At 57.1% G+C, this 16870-nt stretch overlaps 1 protein-coding gene across 1 annotated transcript in view; it reads left to right on the plus strand.

The window, feature by feature from the left end:
• Positions 1-16870, plus strand: part of TMPRSS6 (transmembrane serine protease 6) — a 38259-nt gene that overhangs the window by 9522 nt on the left and 11867 nt on the right. The window contains exons 3-10 of the mRNA XM_033866127.2: positions 1575-1708; positions 2918-2985; positions 3548-3732; positions 3996-4037; positions 7009-7213; positions 10043-10179; positions 11509-11621; positions 11925-12034. Coding sequence (XP_033722018.1) covers positions 1575-1708; positions 2918-2985; positions 3548-3732; positions 3996-4037; positions 7009-7213; positions 10043-10179; positions 11509-11621; positions 11925-12034 — 994 coding nt within the window. The remainder of the gene's footprint in view (positions 1-1574; positions 1709-2917; positions 2986-3547; positions 3733-3995; positions 4038-7008; positions 7214-10042; positions 10180-11508; positions 11622-11924; positions 12035-16870) is intronic.

A 16870-nucleotide genomic window follows, 5' to 3' on the forward strand; every position in this document is an offset into this window, starting at 1 on the left:
CCAATCACTTCTCTCCCTCTTCGCTGCGCAGCCTGGTCCAGTCTCCCCTGGACCACTCTCATTTGACGGCTGCAGGAGCCTCCTGCAGTTCTTTCCGCTTCTGCCTTTGCCTCCTTAGAGCCTGTTCTCAACACAAAGGCAGAGGGATATTTTTACAAAGCAAATCAGATCATCTAACTTCTCTGCTTAGAGCCTCCCAGGGCTCCTGTCTCACTCAGAGCAAAAATCAAAGTCCTTCCAGGGTTGCAAGGCCCTACATGACCTCCCCCTCCCCCATGTCATCTCCTCCTGCTCTCCCCTAGCTCACTCCTTGCTGTTCCTCAAACATCCAGACAAGCTCCTGCCTCAGGGCCTTTGCACTTGCCAGTCTGCTGCCTGAAATGCTCGTCCCATAGATTAACATCCACATGGCTGATACCATCTCCCTCTTCTCTGGCCTCCAAGTTGCAGCCCACACCAGCCCTCGATTTCCACGCCACTTACACCTCTAACGTGTTATGTCCTATGTTTGTTGTTTATTGTCTGTCTTTCTGGTTAGACTACAAGCTCTGAAGGACAGGTTTGTTTTTTCTTGATTATTTTGTTCATTGTTATACTGGTATATTCCCAAGTGCTCTAGGCCAGTCCCTAAACATAGCAGGTTCTCAATAAATATTTATTGAATGAATGAATAAATGACTGAATAGGGGTATAAACCCTGGGCTGTGAATCTATTGTCTTCACATCAGCCAAAACAATCTTTGCAAAACGGAAATCTGATGACGTCATCCCTGATTTTAAACCTTGCGTGGTTTCCCTTGCTCATTAGGGAAGACCAAAATCTTGCCCTGCTGATGTCTCAATCTCTTATTCTACCTCCCCCCATCTGACTGCTCCAGCCAAACAGGCTTTTGGCCCTGCTCCTCGCCATGATCCCTCTGTCGCAGGGCCTTTGCACGTGCTCTTCCTGCTGCCCTGAAGGTACTTCCCTCTTTCCCCTCTTCCCAGTTTACTCTCCACTCCTCCCATCTCAGATGGAGGGTCACCCTGGCCCAGGTTTTCTTTGTCATGTCCCCCCCTCAATAGCAACTTGTGCTTCTTCAAGACGCTGCTGGCATATGAATCCCACAGGTTGTACGGTTACTGGGGGAACATCTGCCTTACCCACCACTGTCAGCTCCACACAGGGAGACCCATCTGTCTTGGTTTATCAGTGTACCCCACATGGTAGGTGCCACCTGGACAACCCGCTGGACAACACAGAGGTGCTTAACCAAGAACTTGACCTGCTGGGCCCATGTGGGTTTCTTGGCATCTGTGTCCTGGACCGATCACTGTGTCAGCTTCTGCCTGGGAGCCTCTGGGACACCATTCATCAGTTGGCCTCTCTCCTCCCTGGCGTTGTGGGACCAGTTTGTCACTACACACACTCTGAATGACAGTGACAAAGATGATGATGATGGTGGTGGTGCCTTGGAGGCCCAAGATGCTGGAGGCTGAGCTGGGGGTTCAGGGTGGCAGAAGAAGGTGTGGGGGACACAGGAGTCGTCCCCATCTGTTCCCTTGGTTAACTTTGCTGGTTTCTTCCTGGGTAGGGCACAAGGCAGAGATGACGGTCAGCCAGGTATACTCAGGCAGCCTCCGCGTGCTCAATCGCCACTTCTCCCAGGACCTTGCCCGCCGGGAGTCCAGTGCCTTCCGCAGTGAAACCACCAAAGCTCAGATGATGGTAGGAAGGATTGCGGGGATGGGAGGGAAGGACGGTGGGGACAAGAAGGGAGAAGGGAGGGGCCTGATCACGTCAAGCCAGTGGGTTAGTCCATCCAGCACACTCACTGGGATCAGAGCCCTGTTCCAGGCACAATGGAAACGAGGTGGTGTAGGGTGGTGGGAAAGGTAGTGGGCTCTGGGGTCAAATGCACTTGGACTAAATCCTGATTGTGCCACTTAGTAGAAGCATGACCTTAGGAAATTAGGGCAGTGCAGGGATGCTGCCCGGACCCAGCCACACACCCTCTCTTGCCGGGCAATGGCTTACTTCACTGGGGATGGTCTCCCATGGCCAGCACCTGCCACTCTTAGGTCGCAGGACAGCACCCGGAAGTGCTGAGGAGTTACGCCCAGCAGCAACCCTCAGACGTGAGGGATGGAGAAGGTGGATAAATACCCCGGCTCCCTTGGCCCTTGGTGGGAGCGGTTCTGAAGATGCCCCCGCAGCCTCTCAGAGGTCCCTGTCGGCTTGCACCTCAGTTGCCACAGCTCTGGCCGGCACCTTCACAGCCGTGAATGGCTGCCTCCCTGCCCATCTGTTTTCCCCACTGGTGTTCCTTGGAATCACCTCCAAATAAACCGCCTGCCTCAGGACCCGCTTCTGGGAGACCCGAACAAGGCTCTCTTTCCTTCCGTGTAAAGTGGAGTGATAACAACAGTGCCTGTCTGTAGGGTTGTCGTGGGGTTGAAATGAGAGAGGAGAGTGTGGACATTACCTCTACGCCGTTCAGGTGCTTTAAGAACCCACAGTCCTGCATTCCACCCTGCCGGTGGCACTGCCACTGAACACGTGCAGAGACCAGGCAGCTCAGCTCCCGTGGCTGGTGGCGGGGCTGAGGAGGGGACTTGGGAACCTAGTGGGGCTTCTCAGAGTCGAGGAGTGACTTCTGATGAGGGGGAGAGGCCACTGGCGGTCTGACTGAGGTCAGAGCTGGTAGACGTGGAGGTGTCAGGGGCAGTGCCCGGGTGTAGGGGGAGGGGTAAAAAGATGGAATGAGGTTTGTTTCCCGGCGTGGCCACCGCCCACCGTGTGACCACGGGCAAGCCTCTCTACCCCGTAGGCTCCTCGTCAAGCAGGGCTGCTGGGAGGGGCAAAGGGCATCCCAGGGCAGGAGGGGGTTTCTACAGAGGGTCACCAGGGGGCTCTGCTTTTTTCCCCTCCTTTTAGCTCAAGGAGCTCATTGCCAGCACCTGCCTGGGTACTTACTACAACTCTAGCTCCGTCTACTCCTTTGGGTGAGTCGCCCGGGCCCCACGACCGGCCCCTGCTAGAACTTTAGACTCAAAGAATGAAAGACACTGTAGGCTTCTGAGGCAATGGCTTCATGTTTTAAAATGGGGAAACTGAGGCACAGAGAGGAAACTTGGCTTCCTGCATGTGACCTCCCTTCACCCAGCTTGGCTTTCTCATCTGGAGAATGGGCACAATGGTGTGGTAGGGATTACCCTAGACAGTGGCCATGGCGCCCTTAGCAACGGCCTGATGGGTATCAGGTGAGGACATGGAGGAGCGGTAGGCAGCTGTCCCATTCACTTATGACAGGGTCCGTGGCACACAACCTAACCTCTCGTGCCTCAGTTTTCTCATCTGTGAAATGGGGCTGTTGAGAGCCCCTTCCTCAGAGGTTGTTAGGAGACTTCCAAGTGATAGTGGAGAGCAGACCCTGACAAGTAGTAAGCGCTCAACGCGCATGAGCCGCAGTTGGTGTCCTCCCCCAGCTCCTATCAGGAGCAGGGTGCTGGGCGGGGCCCAAAGTCCAGGCTCCGCCCCCAGCCCCTCTCACTGCTGCCACATCAGGGAGGGACCGCTCACCTGCTTTTTCTGGTTCATCCTCCAAATCCCCGAGCACCGCCGGCCGATGCTGAGCCCCGAGGTGGTGCGGGCCCTGCTGGTGGAGGAGCTGCTGTCCACGGCCAACAGCTCGGCCCCTGCTCCCTACAGGGCCGAGTATGATGTGGACCCCGAGGGCCTGGTGATCCTGGGTCAGTACTGGGGACCGGGAACGTGGGACGGTCTGGCAAGGCCTGGGAAGGCTGCTGCCAGGGCTGGGATGCTCTCGGGGATGGGCCCCCCACTGAGTGGCCAGGAGCCAGGACTGAGGGGCGGGGGCATGGGGGAGGGTGGGCAGTCAGGGTCAATGTCAGACAGGCTGGCTCTGATAGTCTCTTCTATTTTTATTTTGTATTTCATTTTATTTATTTATTTTTGTTCTCTGTTTATTTGTTTGTTCGTTTCCTTTTAACAGAAGCCAGTGTGAAAGACATAGTTGCACTGAATTCCACGCTGGGTACGCGACTTTGGTTTTTCCTCCCCACTTTCCTTTTGAGTTGGTGTTTTCCTTGGTTTGGTTGAGTGTCAGGGGTCCACATGGCTTATATGGGTGCAGGAGGCATGGTCTGGGGTTACCCAGGGGGCACCACGGTGGCCTCAGTGATGGGTCCTGAGCGAGACTGGGGGCTTGTGGGGGGAGGAGAGGAGGTGTTGTGCACATGTGAACACGTGTGTGTGTGTGTGTGTGTGTGTGTGTCTTGTACAAAAGTATGTGTGTGTTGCGTGTGTGGGGGTGAGCGAGTAGCCGATTTATTTGTGCATCAATGTGACCCTACTTTTCGATCATGGAATTCCATTTGCCCACAGTCTACCATTTCCACTGATGGTAGAAAATAATCTTGCCAATTCGAGGTATATCAACACTTTGGCTTTAACACTTGGTCTCTGGGAGATATTTCTGTCACATTCAAGGATACTCCCTCCAATTTTTCCTTCTCTTTCTCAGCCAGCCAGGCTAATCTGCCCTCTCCTCCCACCCCACCCCCATGCCCTATTGCTAGAGTCACCTTGCTTTTCTCCAAGGGGCTCCAGTCTTCCCACTGAACCCTGGGAAGCCAAGCACCAGCAGGGCCACCATGCTGCACAACGCCAGGGAACACTGCCCACGTTATGGTCTGTGTGACTGGAGACTCCTGCACTTGTGCAGTGTGTCACCTAGGCTACTGTACCCTGTGGCTCCGAGCATGAGTTCCAAAATTCCCAGATTCTTCCTAGACTACCTGGGGAGGCAGAGTTGACATCCTGGTTATACCTTTTCTGACCTTCCTCTCCTCCCATGTGGCTGGTCACATGCTTATTTCCTTGGTGAATGGAGGTGATGGAGTCAAAGGACAATTTTCAAATACTGAAAATCATGATTCTCATACAAAGATATGAGCACATATCAAAGATTTATTTAACTCACTGATGAAGGGACCAGTAGGATATTCCCTCCTTGTGTCCAAAGGAGAGCACAAGAAACACATCTTGTGCTTATCTGTCATCTGTCTATCATCTAACACTGCATTGGTGCACATGTTGCTCTGACCCTTGGTCTGGAATGGGCCTTTCCATTGCCCTTGGCTGTGCCGGGTGTCCACGTGTCCCCAAGTTTCTGGCAGTTACTTAATCATGATCCTTATTTAGTTCAGTGCATGTCCAGAGCCCCTGCCCTCCTGGAGTGCAATGCCTAATGGAGCGAGGATGACAATTCAAGTCCTCTAAACGGGCTTTTGGGGCGGTTTGTCCATGCCAGGCCCCATGCCTGCTCTGAAGACACCAGCTGACCGTGTCCTCACCCCTGCCCTCGGAAGAGCTCTGAGCCCCATGAGGGAGACACATAACACATAAACGGAATCTCACATCACCTAGTGCCAGGGCTAGGACAGAGGTCCTGGAGGCAGTGCAGAAAGGGAATCGTTCTGCCCTGGGGACAGAGGTGGACCCTGGGGGCTGTGAGCCAAAGCAGAGGAAGGGATGTGCTTCTAGAGGGAGGAAGGAGTTGCTCCTGACCGGGGGGTCCTGGAAGGCTTCATGGAGGAGGGGGCAACAGACTCAGGATTGGGGGGTAGGTAGGAATCTGTCAGGTCCAGCGGGGAAGGGGCCAAGTGAGAAGAACACAGAAGGCAGTTTCATTTACTTTCGCCCAGGCTCCCCAAAGATGTTTCTGATTATCAACAGAGACCAGCACATCCCTCTCCACTTAATTTGCTTCACAAAAAAAGTAATTATTAAAATGGCAAAAGCAAAGCATCACCTTGGAGCAAGATTTAAAGAATATAAACGCCTAGGAACAGCCAGGCACCTTTCCCCAGGGGTCCTGACCCTTCCCCTTGCAGATGTCAGAGGTCTCTCCCTGGGGAGGTCGGCTCCCCAGCTGGAGTCAGGATGGCCAGGGGAGAGGGAGTTGAACAAGAGACAGCAGTATCAGAGCAAAGCCTGTTCACTCACCTCCATTCCCTTCCTGGTCCTCAGAACCACACAGAGAAGGAGGTGGGACAGGGGTTAGTACTTTGTCCATTTGACGGAACTCAGGGTGGCTGAGTGACTGGCCCAGAGTCACGCAGCTGATAAGAGGTGGTGCCGGGACGACCACGCAGCGTCTGGACTCCCCGCATACCAGGCTGCCTCCCACATCCAGGGCTTACTCCCGAATCCTTACTGCTTCCTGGCAGAGCAGCCATCCTCCCTGCTTCACAGGCTCACGATGACGTTTAAACGACATACTCATGGCAGCATACTAGCTTGAGCTCACTTCCTCTACCCGGGCTGCCTCCCAGCCCCACTGGAACACACTCCCTTCTCTCCACCTGAAATGAAGGCCCCAGCCCGCTCCCCTTATTGCTTGGTCATCCCACTGGTCTCCCGGCCTCCTCAGCTTTGCTCCCAGTAGCCAGAGGAGTCTGTGATCCAAGCCCGACCGTGTCCCAGCCCTGCCTAACCTTCCACGGCTCCCATGGCCGCAGGAGGAAAAGGCTTCTCTCCTGGGCGTGATCTGGGTCCTGCCTCCCTCCTCCCACTTGCCCTCCTGACTCAAAGTCCCCTGTCCGCCCTGGCCTGCGGCCCTTTCCTCACTGTGACCTCCCAGGACTTCCCTGGGAGCCCTCACTTCTGAGCTGTTCCGCCCAGTGCCTGCCTCTCTCCCTGCTGTTCTCCTTGCTCCCGCCAAGTGACGGGACCTTTCTCTGGCGCTCGCCTGGCATGGAGAGCTCAGTGAGTGCTAAGGGAACGAATGAATGAACCAATGAATGAGTGCATGGTTGAGGAGGCTGGGGATGGAGCAGTAGGGAAACAGAAAGCTGGGATATAGCATATCTGGGCTGACCCCCATCCAGCTACTCTCCCTGCCCCACCCCTGCTTGGGTGAGGACCTGACAGGGCTGGGCCCACCGCGGGTCTCTCCTCCCAGCTAACAGGGCTCAGGGGGCCTGTCCCTCTCCCCACTCCAGGCTGCTACCGCTACAGCTACGTGGGCCAGGGCCAGGTCCTCCGGCTGAAGGGGCCCGACCCCCTGGCCTCCAGCTGCCTGTGGCACCTGCAGGGCCCCGAGGATCTCATGCTCAAACTCCGGCTTGAGTGGATGCTGGCTGACTGCCGGGACCGGCTGGCCATGTATGATGTGGCTGGGCCCCTCGAGAGGAGGCTGATCACCTCGTGAGTCCCTGGGAGGGCAGTGGGGGGAAGGTTGGGAAGCGGGTGACGGTGTGGGGTCAAAGCCACACCCAGTGTTCTGAGACAAGGGGCTGTGTGACCCCAGGCCCTGGTATTTGGTATCCGGGAGACAGTGAGGCCAGCCCAGAGGGAGATGGTGAGAGGAGACTGGAAAAGGCTATGTGCTGTGAGCAATCCCCTTCCCCTCCCCCAGCCTCAGTTTCCCCATTTGTAACAAAACAGGTGTACTAGATGACCCCTGAGGTCAGCTCTGGGAGGCGACGTGATCTTGTTAGAATGCTCCAGAGTCTGGCAGCCCCAGACTTCCAACCATACTCTACCGCCTTCTAGCAGTGTGCTCTAAGCCAAGTTACTTTGCCTCTCTGGGCCTCAGTTTCCTCACCTGTAAAATGGGTGCACAGCCATGCCTACCTTGCAGGGTTATTGCGAGAATTTAGATCAGACCTGCTGGGCCAGGCTCCTTACACACAGTAATGCTGTCCATTATTACTATACATTAAATGTATCCATTAAACATCCAGTAGCTACCCATTACTACTATCATTATATATAGTCGAGTTGGGGCTGAGTCACCAAGGGCATGGAATGCCAGGAGCTATCTGAACCTTAATACTTGCTAAGTGAGGAACTAACAGAAAGTTCTTGAGCAGAGGAGAAGGGCTTTAGGATACGACATGGAATGCAGAAGGCGGGCAGGTGGTGGGCTGTGGGGAGACCATGAAGGGGCTGGAAATGGCCTTGGCCTCCAGGAGCCTGATCACCCCCCCACTGGGTGGGAGAGGGGAGTAGGTCTGTAGGAGGTCAGGGGACACCCTGGGGCACCAGGCTGCTGCTTTCTCTGTCTTTCTCAGGCACCCAGCTTCCAGCTTTCGGGATGGGGGTGGGACCTGCATGTTCAAGATCAAGGGCAGTCCTGAAGGGCGAGCTGGGTGAAGGTTCTCCCCGGCCCCCTCCCCCGGGGCCTCTCTGACTCTCCAGGGTCTGAGGCTGTGCTCTCATCTGCAGCCCTTCCCCCGCCCCCCCACCGCCCTGCCACGTGCTGACCGCCATCTGGCGTGTGCGTGGGCTGGGTTCCTGGAGGGCCCTGGGGAGCCCAGAGAAGCCAGACACAGCTCATTTCCAGGAATGATGAGGGTGGGAACGCTTCAGCGCTTTCCCTGGGGCTTCTCCAAGTGCCCCCCGCAGCCTGCTGCTGCAGAGGGGACCTGACTGCCGGCTCAGCTCTGTCCCTACTCACTGTGGCACCAGGTGGCTCACTCCGTCTCAGACCCTTGGAGAAGGTGTAAAATGATGGGTCAGACAAGACTGGAGAGGTCCTCAGACTTGCACCCCAGACCATGAAGGGGGGACTTTGGTGGTAATGGGAAGACGTGGGGGCGGGGTTGGAGGGCGGGGGGAGCTGGTGGGGCCTCCACCAACTTTCACCTCGTTTTAGTTACAACAAGGGCTCAGCTGCTAAGTAAATAAAAGAAATCCCTAATATTAAAAGCAACTAATAAAGGCGACCTCAGGTCCCTCTTAATCCGTATATCTTACCTCCCACCTCCTGGAGGAGGGGAGCAGTGGAGCTGGGGAGGGCCTGGTACCGCAGGGTGGACCCCTCCCCCCGCCCCCCACAGTGAGATCAAGCCAGCCGTGGTCAAAGCAGGAGGACGAGGAAGTGGGGACCAGTGCCTGGGCAGGCGGAGGCCAGGGGAAATGCCCCTTCCCAGGACCCTGGGGCACCAGGACCCTCCTGGGGAAATTCCTGGGATTGCTCAGTCTTCCCTCCAGTGGCCAGGGTTGCCAGGGCTGCTGTGGGTGGTGTTTTTGAGGCTGTGCTTGGATTTCTCGCGCTTCCCTGGGTGCCTGCAGCCCCCCACGTGGCCACCCACTCCCATCGGTCAAGGCCAGAGCTCCAGGGCCGGCGCCGGCCAGGCAGTACCCTGCAGCTGGATGCTGGCGTGCCCCCTCCGGGGAAAGCAGGGTTATTAGCTTTCTGGGAATTGGTCCACCGATTAGCAAGGGCTCCAGAGAATTCTGTCGGAGGCAAGGGGAAGTTCGGCAGATGTTGGCAAAGAGTGAGGGATAGGGAAGCCGGAAGCACCCCACCTGAGATGGGCCGACCATGGGCATGGACACAGCAGGGGCGCCAGGCGCCATCACAGGCAGTGCCTAGCGTGGGTCTGTCTCTGCTGTGGACCCAGGGTGGGGCCTTGGCACGTTCGTGAGCCTGGGTTTCCCCACCTGGAAACCAAGCGGTTGACCTTGACAATCTCTGAAAAGCCTTTTCAGGGCTGACATTCCTCTAAGAGTCTAGAATTCTAAGATACTGCTATTTCCTCTGTGCCTCCCCCATGGCAGGCTCTGGGTAGAATCCTGAGGTGCCCAAGGGATCACCAGACCACACACCTGTCTTCTCTCTATTCCAGCCCAGAACAGGGCCAGGGGTCAGGTGTGGCCAGCCAGCGTGTATAGTGCCAGTCTGGTCTGCCTACTGGGCACTCAGGGGTCACAGGGATTCTGAGGGTGTGGAGGGGTGCTATGGGCCTGGAATGAGCCCTCACAGTCGAATTGTAAGCTCCAGAAGTCTGGGTAACCTTTTGGCTTCTCTCCCCTGAGGAGCTGGCCTGACCCTTACAGGGCCTCCAGTCAGCCCCCTGGGCCAGAGACGGTCAGACACCTGCCTGAGGACACACAGCAGACTAGCCGAAGACCCAGATGTATAGGCTGCCAATCCCTCCTCCTCTGCTCCTCCCGGAAACCCGCTGCCCCCCCGATGCCCGTCTCAGACCCTGCCTCCCCCGTCGCCACCGTTTTCTGTCCCACCAGGGTCTATGGCTGCAGTCGCCAGGAGCCCGTGGTGGAGGTCCTGGCATCGGGTGCCGTCATGGCGGTGGTCTGGAAGAAGGGCCTGCACAGCTACTATGACCCCTTCGTGCTCTCCGTGCAGCCCGTGGCCTTCCAGGGTGAGGGGTCAGGGGTCCCTAGGGGATGGGAGGGGCACAGTGGCAGAAGCCAGGGGTGCTCCTCGGGCTTGCCTTCACCTTCTTTGGTTGGGGATGGGATGGGGGAGGGAAGGTTCTGGAAGCGCCTCTGCTCTCCAACCTCACCCCCACCCCTGGACCCCCTTTATCTCTCTCTATTCTCGCTCCATTTCCCCCACCTTCTCCCTCACCCCCTCCCCTGCCCCTCTCTCCCACCCTCCCTCATCTCCCCCTCATTCTCTCTCCTGCCCTCTTTCTGACTCTTTCTTTCCTGAGTTTACTGTCTGTCTGCCCTCCTCTCTCTGTCCTCCCCTTCCCCCTCTTCCCTCTGCACCCACCCTGGCTGAGCCTGGAGCGTGGGGTCCACCAGACAACCCTCTCACACCAAAGGCCAACCACACAGTCGTCCCTGGAGATGGCTCAGGGGAGGGCGATTCCCAGCATTCCTTGGGAAAGGGTCCCCCAGGCTGCCCCACTGAGACTTCCCCACTCTCCTCCTGCTTCCGGATTCCCCCTCCTCCACCCCCTTTCTCAGGAAGAGCACGTCCCACCCTTCACACCCGATGGCTGGCTGTCCTGGGCTGTCCTGGGCTCAGTGGAAGGGAGGGTTGCAAACAGGAACTACACAAAGAGCCTCTCCCCGCCTCTGCCGTCAGTCTGCCTCTTCCCACCGGCTTTCCCCTCCGTCCCCTGGTGTCCACCCCACTGGTCTCCTGCTGGTGGCCCAGGTCCACAGGTGACCCCTGGGAGTCCCTGGAGCTAAAGAGGTACCAGAGCTGCCCGTTCTCATGAGCGTCTCTGACATAGCTCTACGGGGAGGGAATGGGGGCTTTAGGGCCCCTGACTTCCATGGAAGGTGTTGTGCTAGCTGGGAACACACCTGCTGCCCATGCCTCGCCCTCTCACTGTGTGACGTCAGCCAAGTGGCTCCTCTTCCGCAAACCTCATCTTTGAAAAGGGGATCGATTCTCCCTCCCCAACCCCCGTAACTGTGAGGCTGGCGCAGCAGTGAGCACATGCAGTAAACCGTGAAGGGTTGCACAGCTGATGTCAGTAGCGAACATTTATTGAGCACTTACTACATACCACGTCTGTTTAATCCACTCAACTTCCCTATGAGGTATGTACTGTTATTGTCCCTGTTTCACAGATGAGGAAACTGAGGCCCAAGGTCACACATTCACACTCAGTCATCAGGCTGTACTGTTTAGTGGCAGTAGGGGGCATGGGTTTCAGCTGCCCCCCACCTGCTGGCAGGTGCAGCGGGGTGGGTCCAAGGCACCCTGTGTAACTTCTGTTCTCCGGGCCAAGCCTGTGAGGTGAATCTGACCCTGGAAGGCCGGCTGGAGCTGCAGGGTGTCCTCAGCACGCCATACTTCCCCAGCTACTACTCACCCAGCACCCACTGCTCCTGGCACCTCACGGTGAGCCCACCTACCCTCTGCCCAGAGCACCCTATAGACCTCCGGGGATCCCAGCTGGGAGGGGAGCACTGTCCTGCCTCTGCTGAAGCACCCACAGGCTGAGCTCTGGGTACCAATCCTTCCAGGGCGGGTGGGATGGTTCTGTTGCCATGGCAACGCCTGTTTGCTGAGTGACTGACAGACCTCAGCCCCAGCTGGCACTCTGTGTTGGCAGGCCCCTTCCCCGCTTTGTTGTCCTGGGAGGTGGGACTACCGCCTGGCCGCAGCCCACGGGCCGCCTGGTGACTGGCTCCTCTGTCCCAGGTGCCCTCCCTGGACTACGGCTTGGCCCTCTGGTTTGATGCTTACACTCTGCGGAGGCAGAAATACGACATGCCATGCACCCAAGGCCAGTGGACCATCCAGAACCGGAGGTACCCGCCCGGAACCCCCTTCCTGTCCCTGCAGGTAACCCCCCTCGGGAGCCCAGGTCTGGGACCTCAGAGGGGCATCAGGCCTGTTGCCTCACCCTTGACCCAGTCCCTGTCCCGGCCCCCAGCCCGGGCCTCAGCCTCCCCTCCTGCCACCCAGAAGTCTCAGACACACATTTGTCATCAGCCGCCTTGGATGTTGGTCCTAGTTAGAGTGAAATGGTTTCATTTCCTTGGGTGCTGTCACCCCAAATCCTTAAGTGAGATGACGCAGAGCCACAGGACTCAGCAGTGCTAGGGTGCCTTTCCCTAAACCCGCCCAAGTGCAAATGCAGACACCTCTTGCTTATCCCGCTCCCTGCTGTTGGCCACATTCAAGCGGCTTCCCGGCTGTGAAGCTGCAGAGCCAGCGCCCATGCCGCTCTTGCTAACCCGACCGCTTCCCAGGGCCACCCTGAGTCACCCATGCCCCCTGTGGGGTGCCAGCCCTTGCTCTCTGTCCTGCCCTTTGCCCCCCGGTGACAAAGTTCCTGAGGAAGAATTGAGTCCCTTGGGGAGGTGGGCAGGACGCAGCGTGGCCAGGCCGTCCTCTGGTCGACGTGATGCAGTTTGATCAGTCGGATGAAGGCTGGGAAATGCCCACTGTGGCTGGCACCCTGTGGGCCACTGTTGGTCCTGACGGCTGCAAGGGAAGCAGGGAACGGAGGCAGTGCAGACGCGCTTTCCCTGGTCTGGGGAGTGAAGGAGAGAACTAGGACATTCAAGGAGGGGGTATTTACAAGGGGAGGGGCTCTGTGTCTAAATGCTGTGCGGGAGCGTCCCTCAGAGGCAGAGAGGATGGGTCACGCACAGGGGATAATGGGGGCATGGAGGGAAAGCAGAAGGACACCCTCCCATGGTTCCATTTTTGCAGCGGGGGCAGAGGCTTGGGGAGAGAGAAGGGATCTCAAAGTAGCCTTGCAGATCTGGGGAGACCCCTCCCCACCTGCGGTACAGAGATACTGAAGAGAAGATTCTACATCTAGTAGCAGATTGGGCGTCTGCTCGCCTTCCAACCCTGAGGTCCTAGGGGTCTAATGGAGGCTGGGATTCTAATATGCAAGGTTCTTGATTTCAAAGATTTTGAGTATCCAAGATTCCAGCACACTAAAATTGGAAAGTTCTAGGACTCTGGAATTCTTGGATTCTGGGGTTGGTGTCCACGTTCACCAATGCTTGCATATATTTTTTATATATATATAAATTTATATTTTATTTTTGGCTGCGTTGGGTCTTTGTTGCTGCACGCGAGCTTTTCTGTAGTTGCAGCGAGCGGGGGCTTCTCTTCGTTGTGGTGCGCAGGCGTCTCATTGGGTGGCTTCTCTTGTTGCGGAGCATGGACTCTAGGCGCGTGGACTTCAGTAGTTGTGGCACTCGGGCTCAGTAGTTGTGGCACATGGGCTTAGTTGCTCCGTGGCATGTGGGATCTTCCCGGAGCAGGGCTCGAACCCGTGTCCCCTGCCTTGGCAGGCGGATTCTTAACCACTGCGCCACCAGGGAAGTCCAACGCTTGTATTTTGCTTATCGGTTGATCCTTTTGAAAAGCGTCAGCCAGACGAGAGGGGATGGGGATTGGTGATGCTCGTTCACTCGTCATCATCCTTTCCAGGGAGTTTGCAATTTATCAGGGACCATGATTAAAAGGAAAAAGAAGACGTGCCGAGGGTGTGAGTTCAGGCCTGTGCTGTTTGGGGGTGATGTCAGGTGGTGTGACTCTGGCCCGGTGCTTTTTGGAGAGCAGAAGGCATCTTGTCCCACGGGTCCCAGCATGTGGGTGGCATTTCTGTGCCACCTCTGTGGTGCTCCCTCAGGGCCCCTCCCCACCTGCCTGGGGGCTTCCCAGACTGAGGATGGCTGGGCTCACCCCCCAGTGTCAGGAGCCCAGAGTGACCCTGAGAGTGGTCCTCGATTCACGGTTCTCCACATGATGATAACGTTTTTTCCCGCCACCCTCTCAACCCCATAGCTGAATCTGATATCTCGGCGAGGGGCTAGGAAGGGGTGAGAAGGGGCCTGGGTCTGATACTCCCGCACTTAGCCCCCAGCGCCACGGCTATTCCATTAGCCGGGAGCCGGGCCCTGGCACCAGGAGCCCCATTCCACCTGCTTGGTGCTCAGCACAGGGCATCAGTTCATGGCCCGACAGCCTGTGATGTCAGAGGCATCATCGTTCCATTTCCCAGAGAAGGGAATCGAGGCTCAGTGGGATTAAGTAGTACCCAGATGGGTCCGCAGTCAGGGCCTCTCTCCCATGCCCACCACTAGCCATGAACAGCAGGTCACACGGTGGTCCACAACGTGCTCCCCCTGCAGGGCCTTCTTCCTGCCTCCCTGACGTAGCCAGGAGGGTCAGGCAAAGGTGTGGGCACTGGGGGCTGGGACTTCATGAGCTACCCTTGCGTTTCAAGTGTGGACCACAGATGGGGAGAGTCTTCATCAGAAGGAATGATAGTGCAATGGTGAAATTTCAGGCACTGTGACAGAGTCTATCGGGGTTGGAGGGGTCTCACCTTCCCCACTGTCTCAAAGCACCGTTGAGCTATAGAAAGTGGGCTGGGCTGACCATCGAGCCCTACCCTCACCCATTGTACAGGTGGGAAAACTGAGGTCTAGGGAGGACTAAAAACTTGGCTTCTTATCCTTGTCTTTTTGCATTTTTGAAGTGGTGGAAAGGGACCAGGGTGCAGCTGGGTTGTGGGTGGGGTGGGAGGGTGAGGTTTGACAAGGCCCGGCACTCCCACCCCCTCCTCCCTCTTCCCAAGCCTCCCCCCCCCTGCTGGGGGGTTGAAGATGTGCTTGGGGGCGTCTGGTTACCTGGTTTCTGCATGTAACTCTGGGTACACCCCCTTCCTCATCTGTAAAACAAGGGGGTTAGGCCTGCCCAGGGTCCAGGGCCCCAACTTTTTATTATTTACCCATCAGAAAGATGTCTTCCAATAAGTTGTGTTTATTAGCTCCTAATGAAATGTCATTCCAAGTTGGGCTGGAGAGGTGGAAAGAGCTTAGCTGTTGAAATGAGACACAGCAGTGTTCAAACCCTGGCTCCTCTCCTTCCATTCAGCGAGGACTCACCCCTCCCAGCCTCAGGTAACTCATCTGAAAAGTGGGCATGCAGCAGGTCCCCATCCAGGGAGGAGTAAGTGAGATCGTGGGTGGAGGATGCCGGCTCCTGCAGGCTGGGATGGGCAGGAGCTCCAGAAGGCACTGGCCATGAGTTCGTAACTGGCTCTGGGCTCTGCACCAGGCAGGCCCAGAGCTCAGGTGCCGTTTCCATCACCCTCAGCAACCTGGTGAGGAAGCAGGCCCCGCACTGCCTCCTTCATAGACCAATGAGGGACTGAGGCACAGAGAGGCAAAGACATTCACACAAAGTCACCCAGCTCGTAACTAGAGAAACCAGAGTTGAGCTAGGCAGCATGATCCAGAGCGTGTGTGGCGGCGTGCGGGCCTGTGTGCGCACATCCACGCACGTACGCGTGCTCATCTGTGCGCTCACACTCGAGCAGAATCTTCCTGCAGATCCTCCGAGCAGCTGTGCCAGCTGTTCCCTCCCTTGGCCGAGCCGTCCCGACTAACGCACTGGCATCCTGCTGAGGGGACGGACAGCTTCTGGGGCTCTCCTCTCGTCAGCTCCGAGAGCAGCCTGGGAAGTCCCATCCCTGACTTCTCAGACCTTCGTTAAGGGTCCGGGGTCCCGCGGTGGAGACTCGTGGCCCCCTGCCCCCAGGCTCCTGCCCGTGTCTGAGGGTGGAAGGGAAGGCAGAGGTGTACCTCCAGACTGTAAGCACCGGACAAACCATTTCCTCTAGTTCTGATCTTTTTTGATAACCAGCGGCCTATGTAGGTGCTGGGAAATTCTTTGAATAAGCATTTGTTGGAAAATCTGCTTGTGTGGGTGGCAAAGACACAAGAGGTCTGGGGAAGGGTGTCGATTTCCAGGCACAGGATTTGTAGGGAGGGGGAGGCACAGTCCTGGGGCCCAGAATGGCCATTGACGAGGAGCGACAGAGGGTGGGTGTGGGGAGAGGGTGTCTCACCCCTCAGGTGCCAGCCCAGTGATGAGGAGAGGCTGGCGCGGGTTCCCCCACGGGCGGGGCATCCTTGGGCACTGTCACCTCACTCCCCCGAGCCCTTTCTGCCTTCCCCCTGCCTCCCTATTTTCTACCCAGTTTCTCCCCAGCAGAGGCCTCATGCCCTTTGAGTGGCCTGGGGGCGGGGCAGGGAGCTGACCTCGTGAAATCCGGCAACCATTTCCACTTCACCGATGGGGACAGGCAGATCCCCTGGCTCCTCAGGTCTGCTGGAGCCCCTCAGGCCCGGCCTGGCTATGGGGCAGCCCTTCTGCTCCTTTGATCCCCTGGGCGGCCACAGAGGCTCCTCGGGCACTGCCGGGTGCTGGCGATGAGGAAGAAGGAGCTCCAGCTGCTGCCCTTGGTGAGCGCACAGCCCGACCATAGCAGCTGGTTTTCAAAGAAATCATTTCTCACGCATGCCATCAAACACCCTACAAGGGAGCTATCACCCCATCTTACAGACTTGAAAATGGGAGCTTGCTGAGGTTGAGGCAGATGCCCAAGGTTGCACAGCTGGTTCCCGTGGCAGAGCCCAGCCTCAGCTCTGCAGCTTCAGGTCCACCGCTCTGGCCACCAAGTGAGACTGCTGTCCTCCCTTTTTTAGTGCTTGTCTTTGCTGACTGTCTTTCCCATTTAACGTGTCTTTAGGGAAGGGAATGCATGTATGTGTGTATCCATCCATCTATCCTTCCATCCATCCTTCCATCCTTCCTTCCTTCCATCCATC

Source organism: Tursiops truncatus, chromosome 11, assembly GCF_011762595.2.
Source record: "Tursiops truncatus isolate mTurTru1 chromosome 11, mTurTru1.mat.Y, whole genome shotgun sequence".
In the NCBI taxonomy this organism is placed as follows: Eukaryota; Metazoa; Chordata; class Mammalia; order Artiodactyla; family Delphinidae; genus Tursiops; species Tursiops truncatus.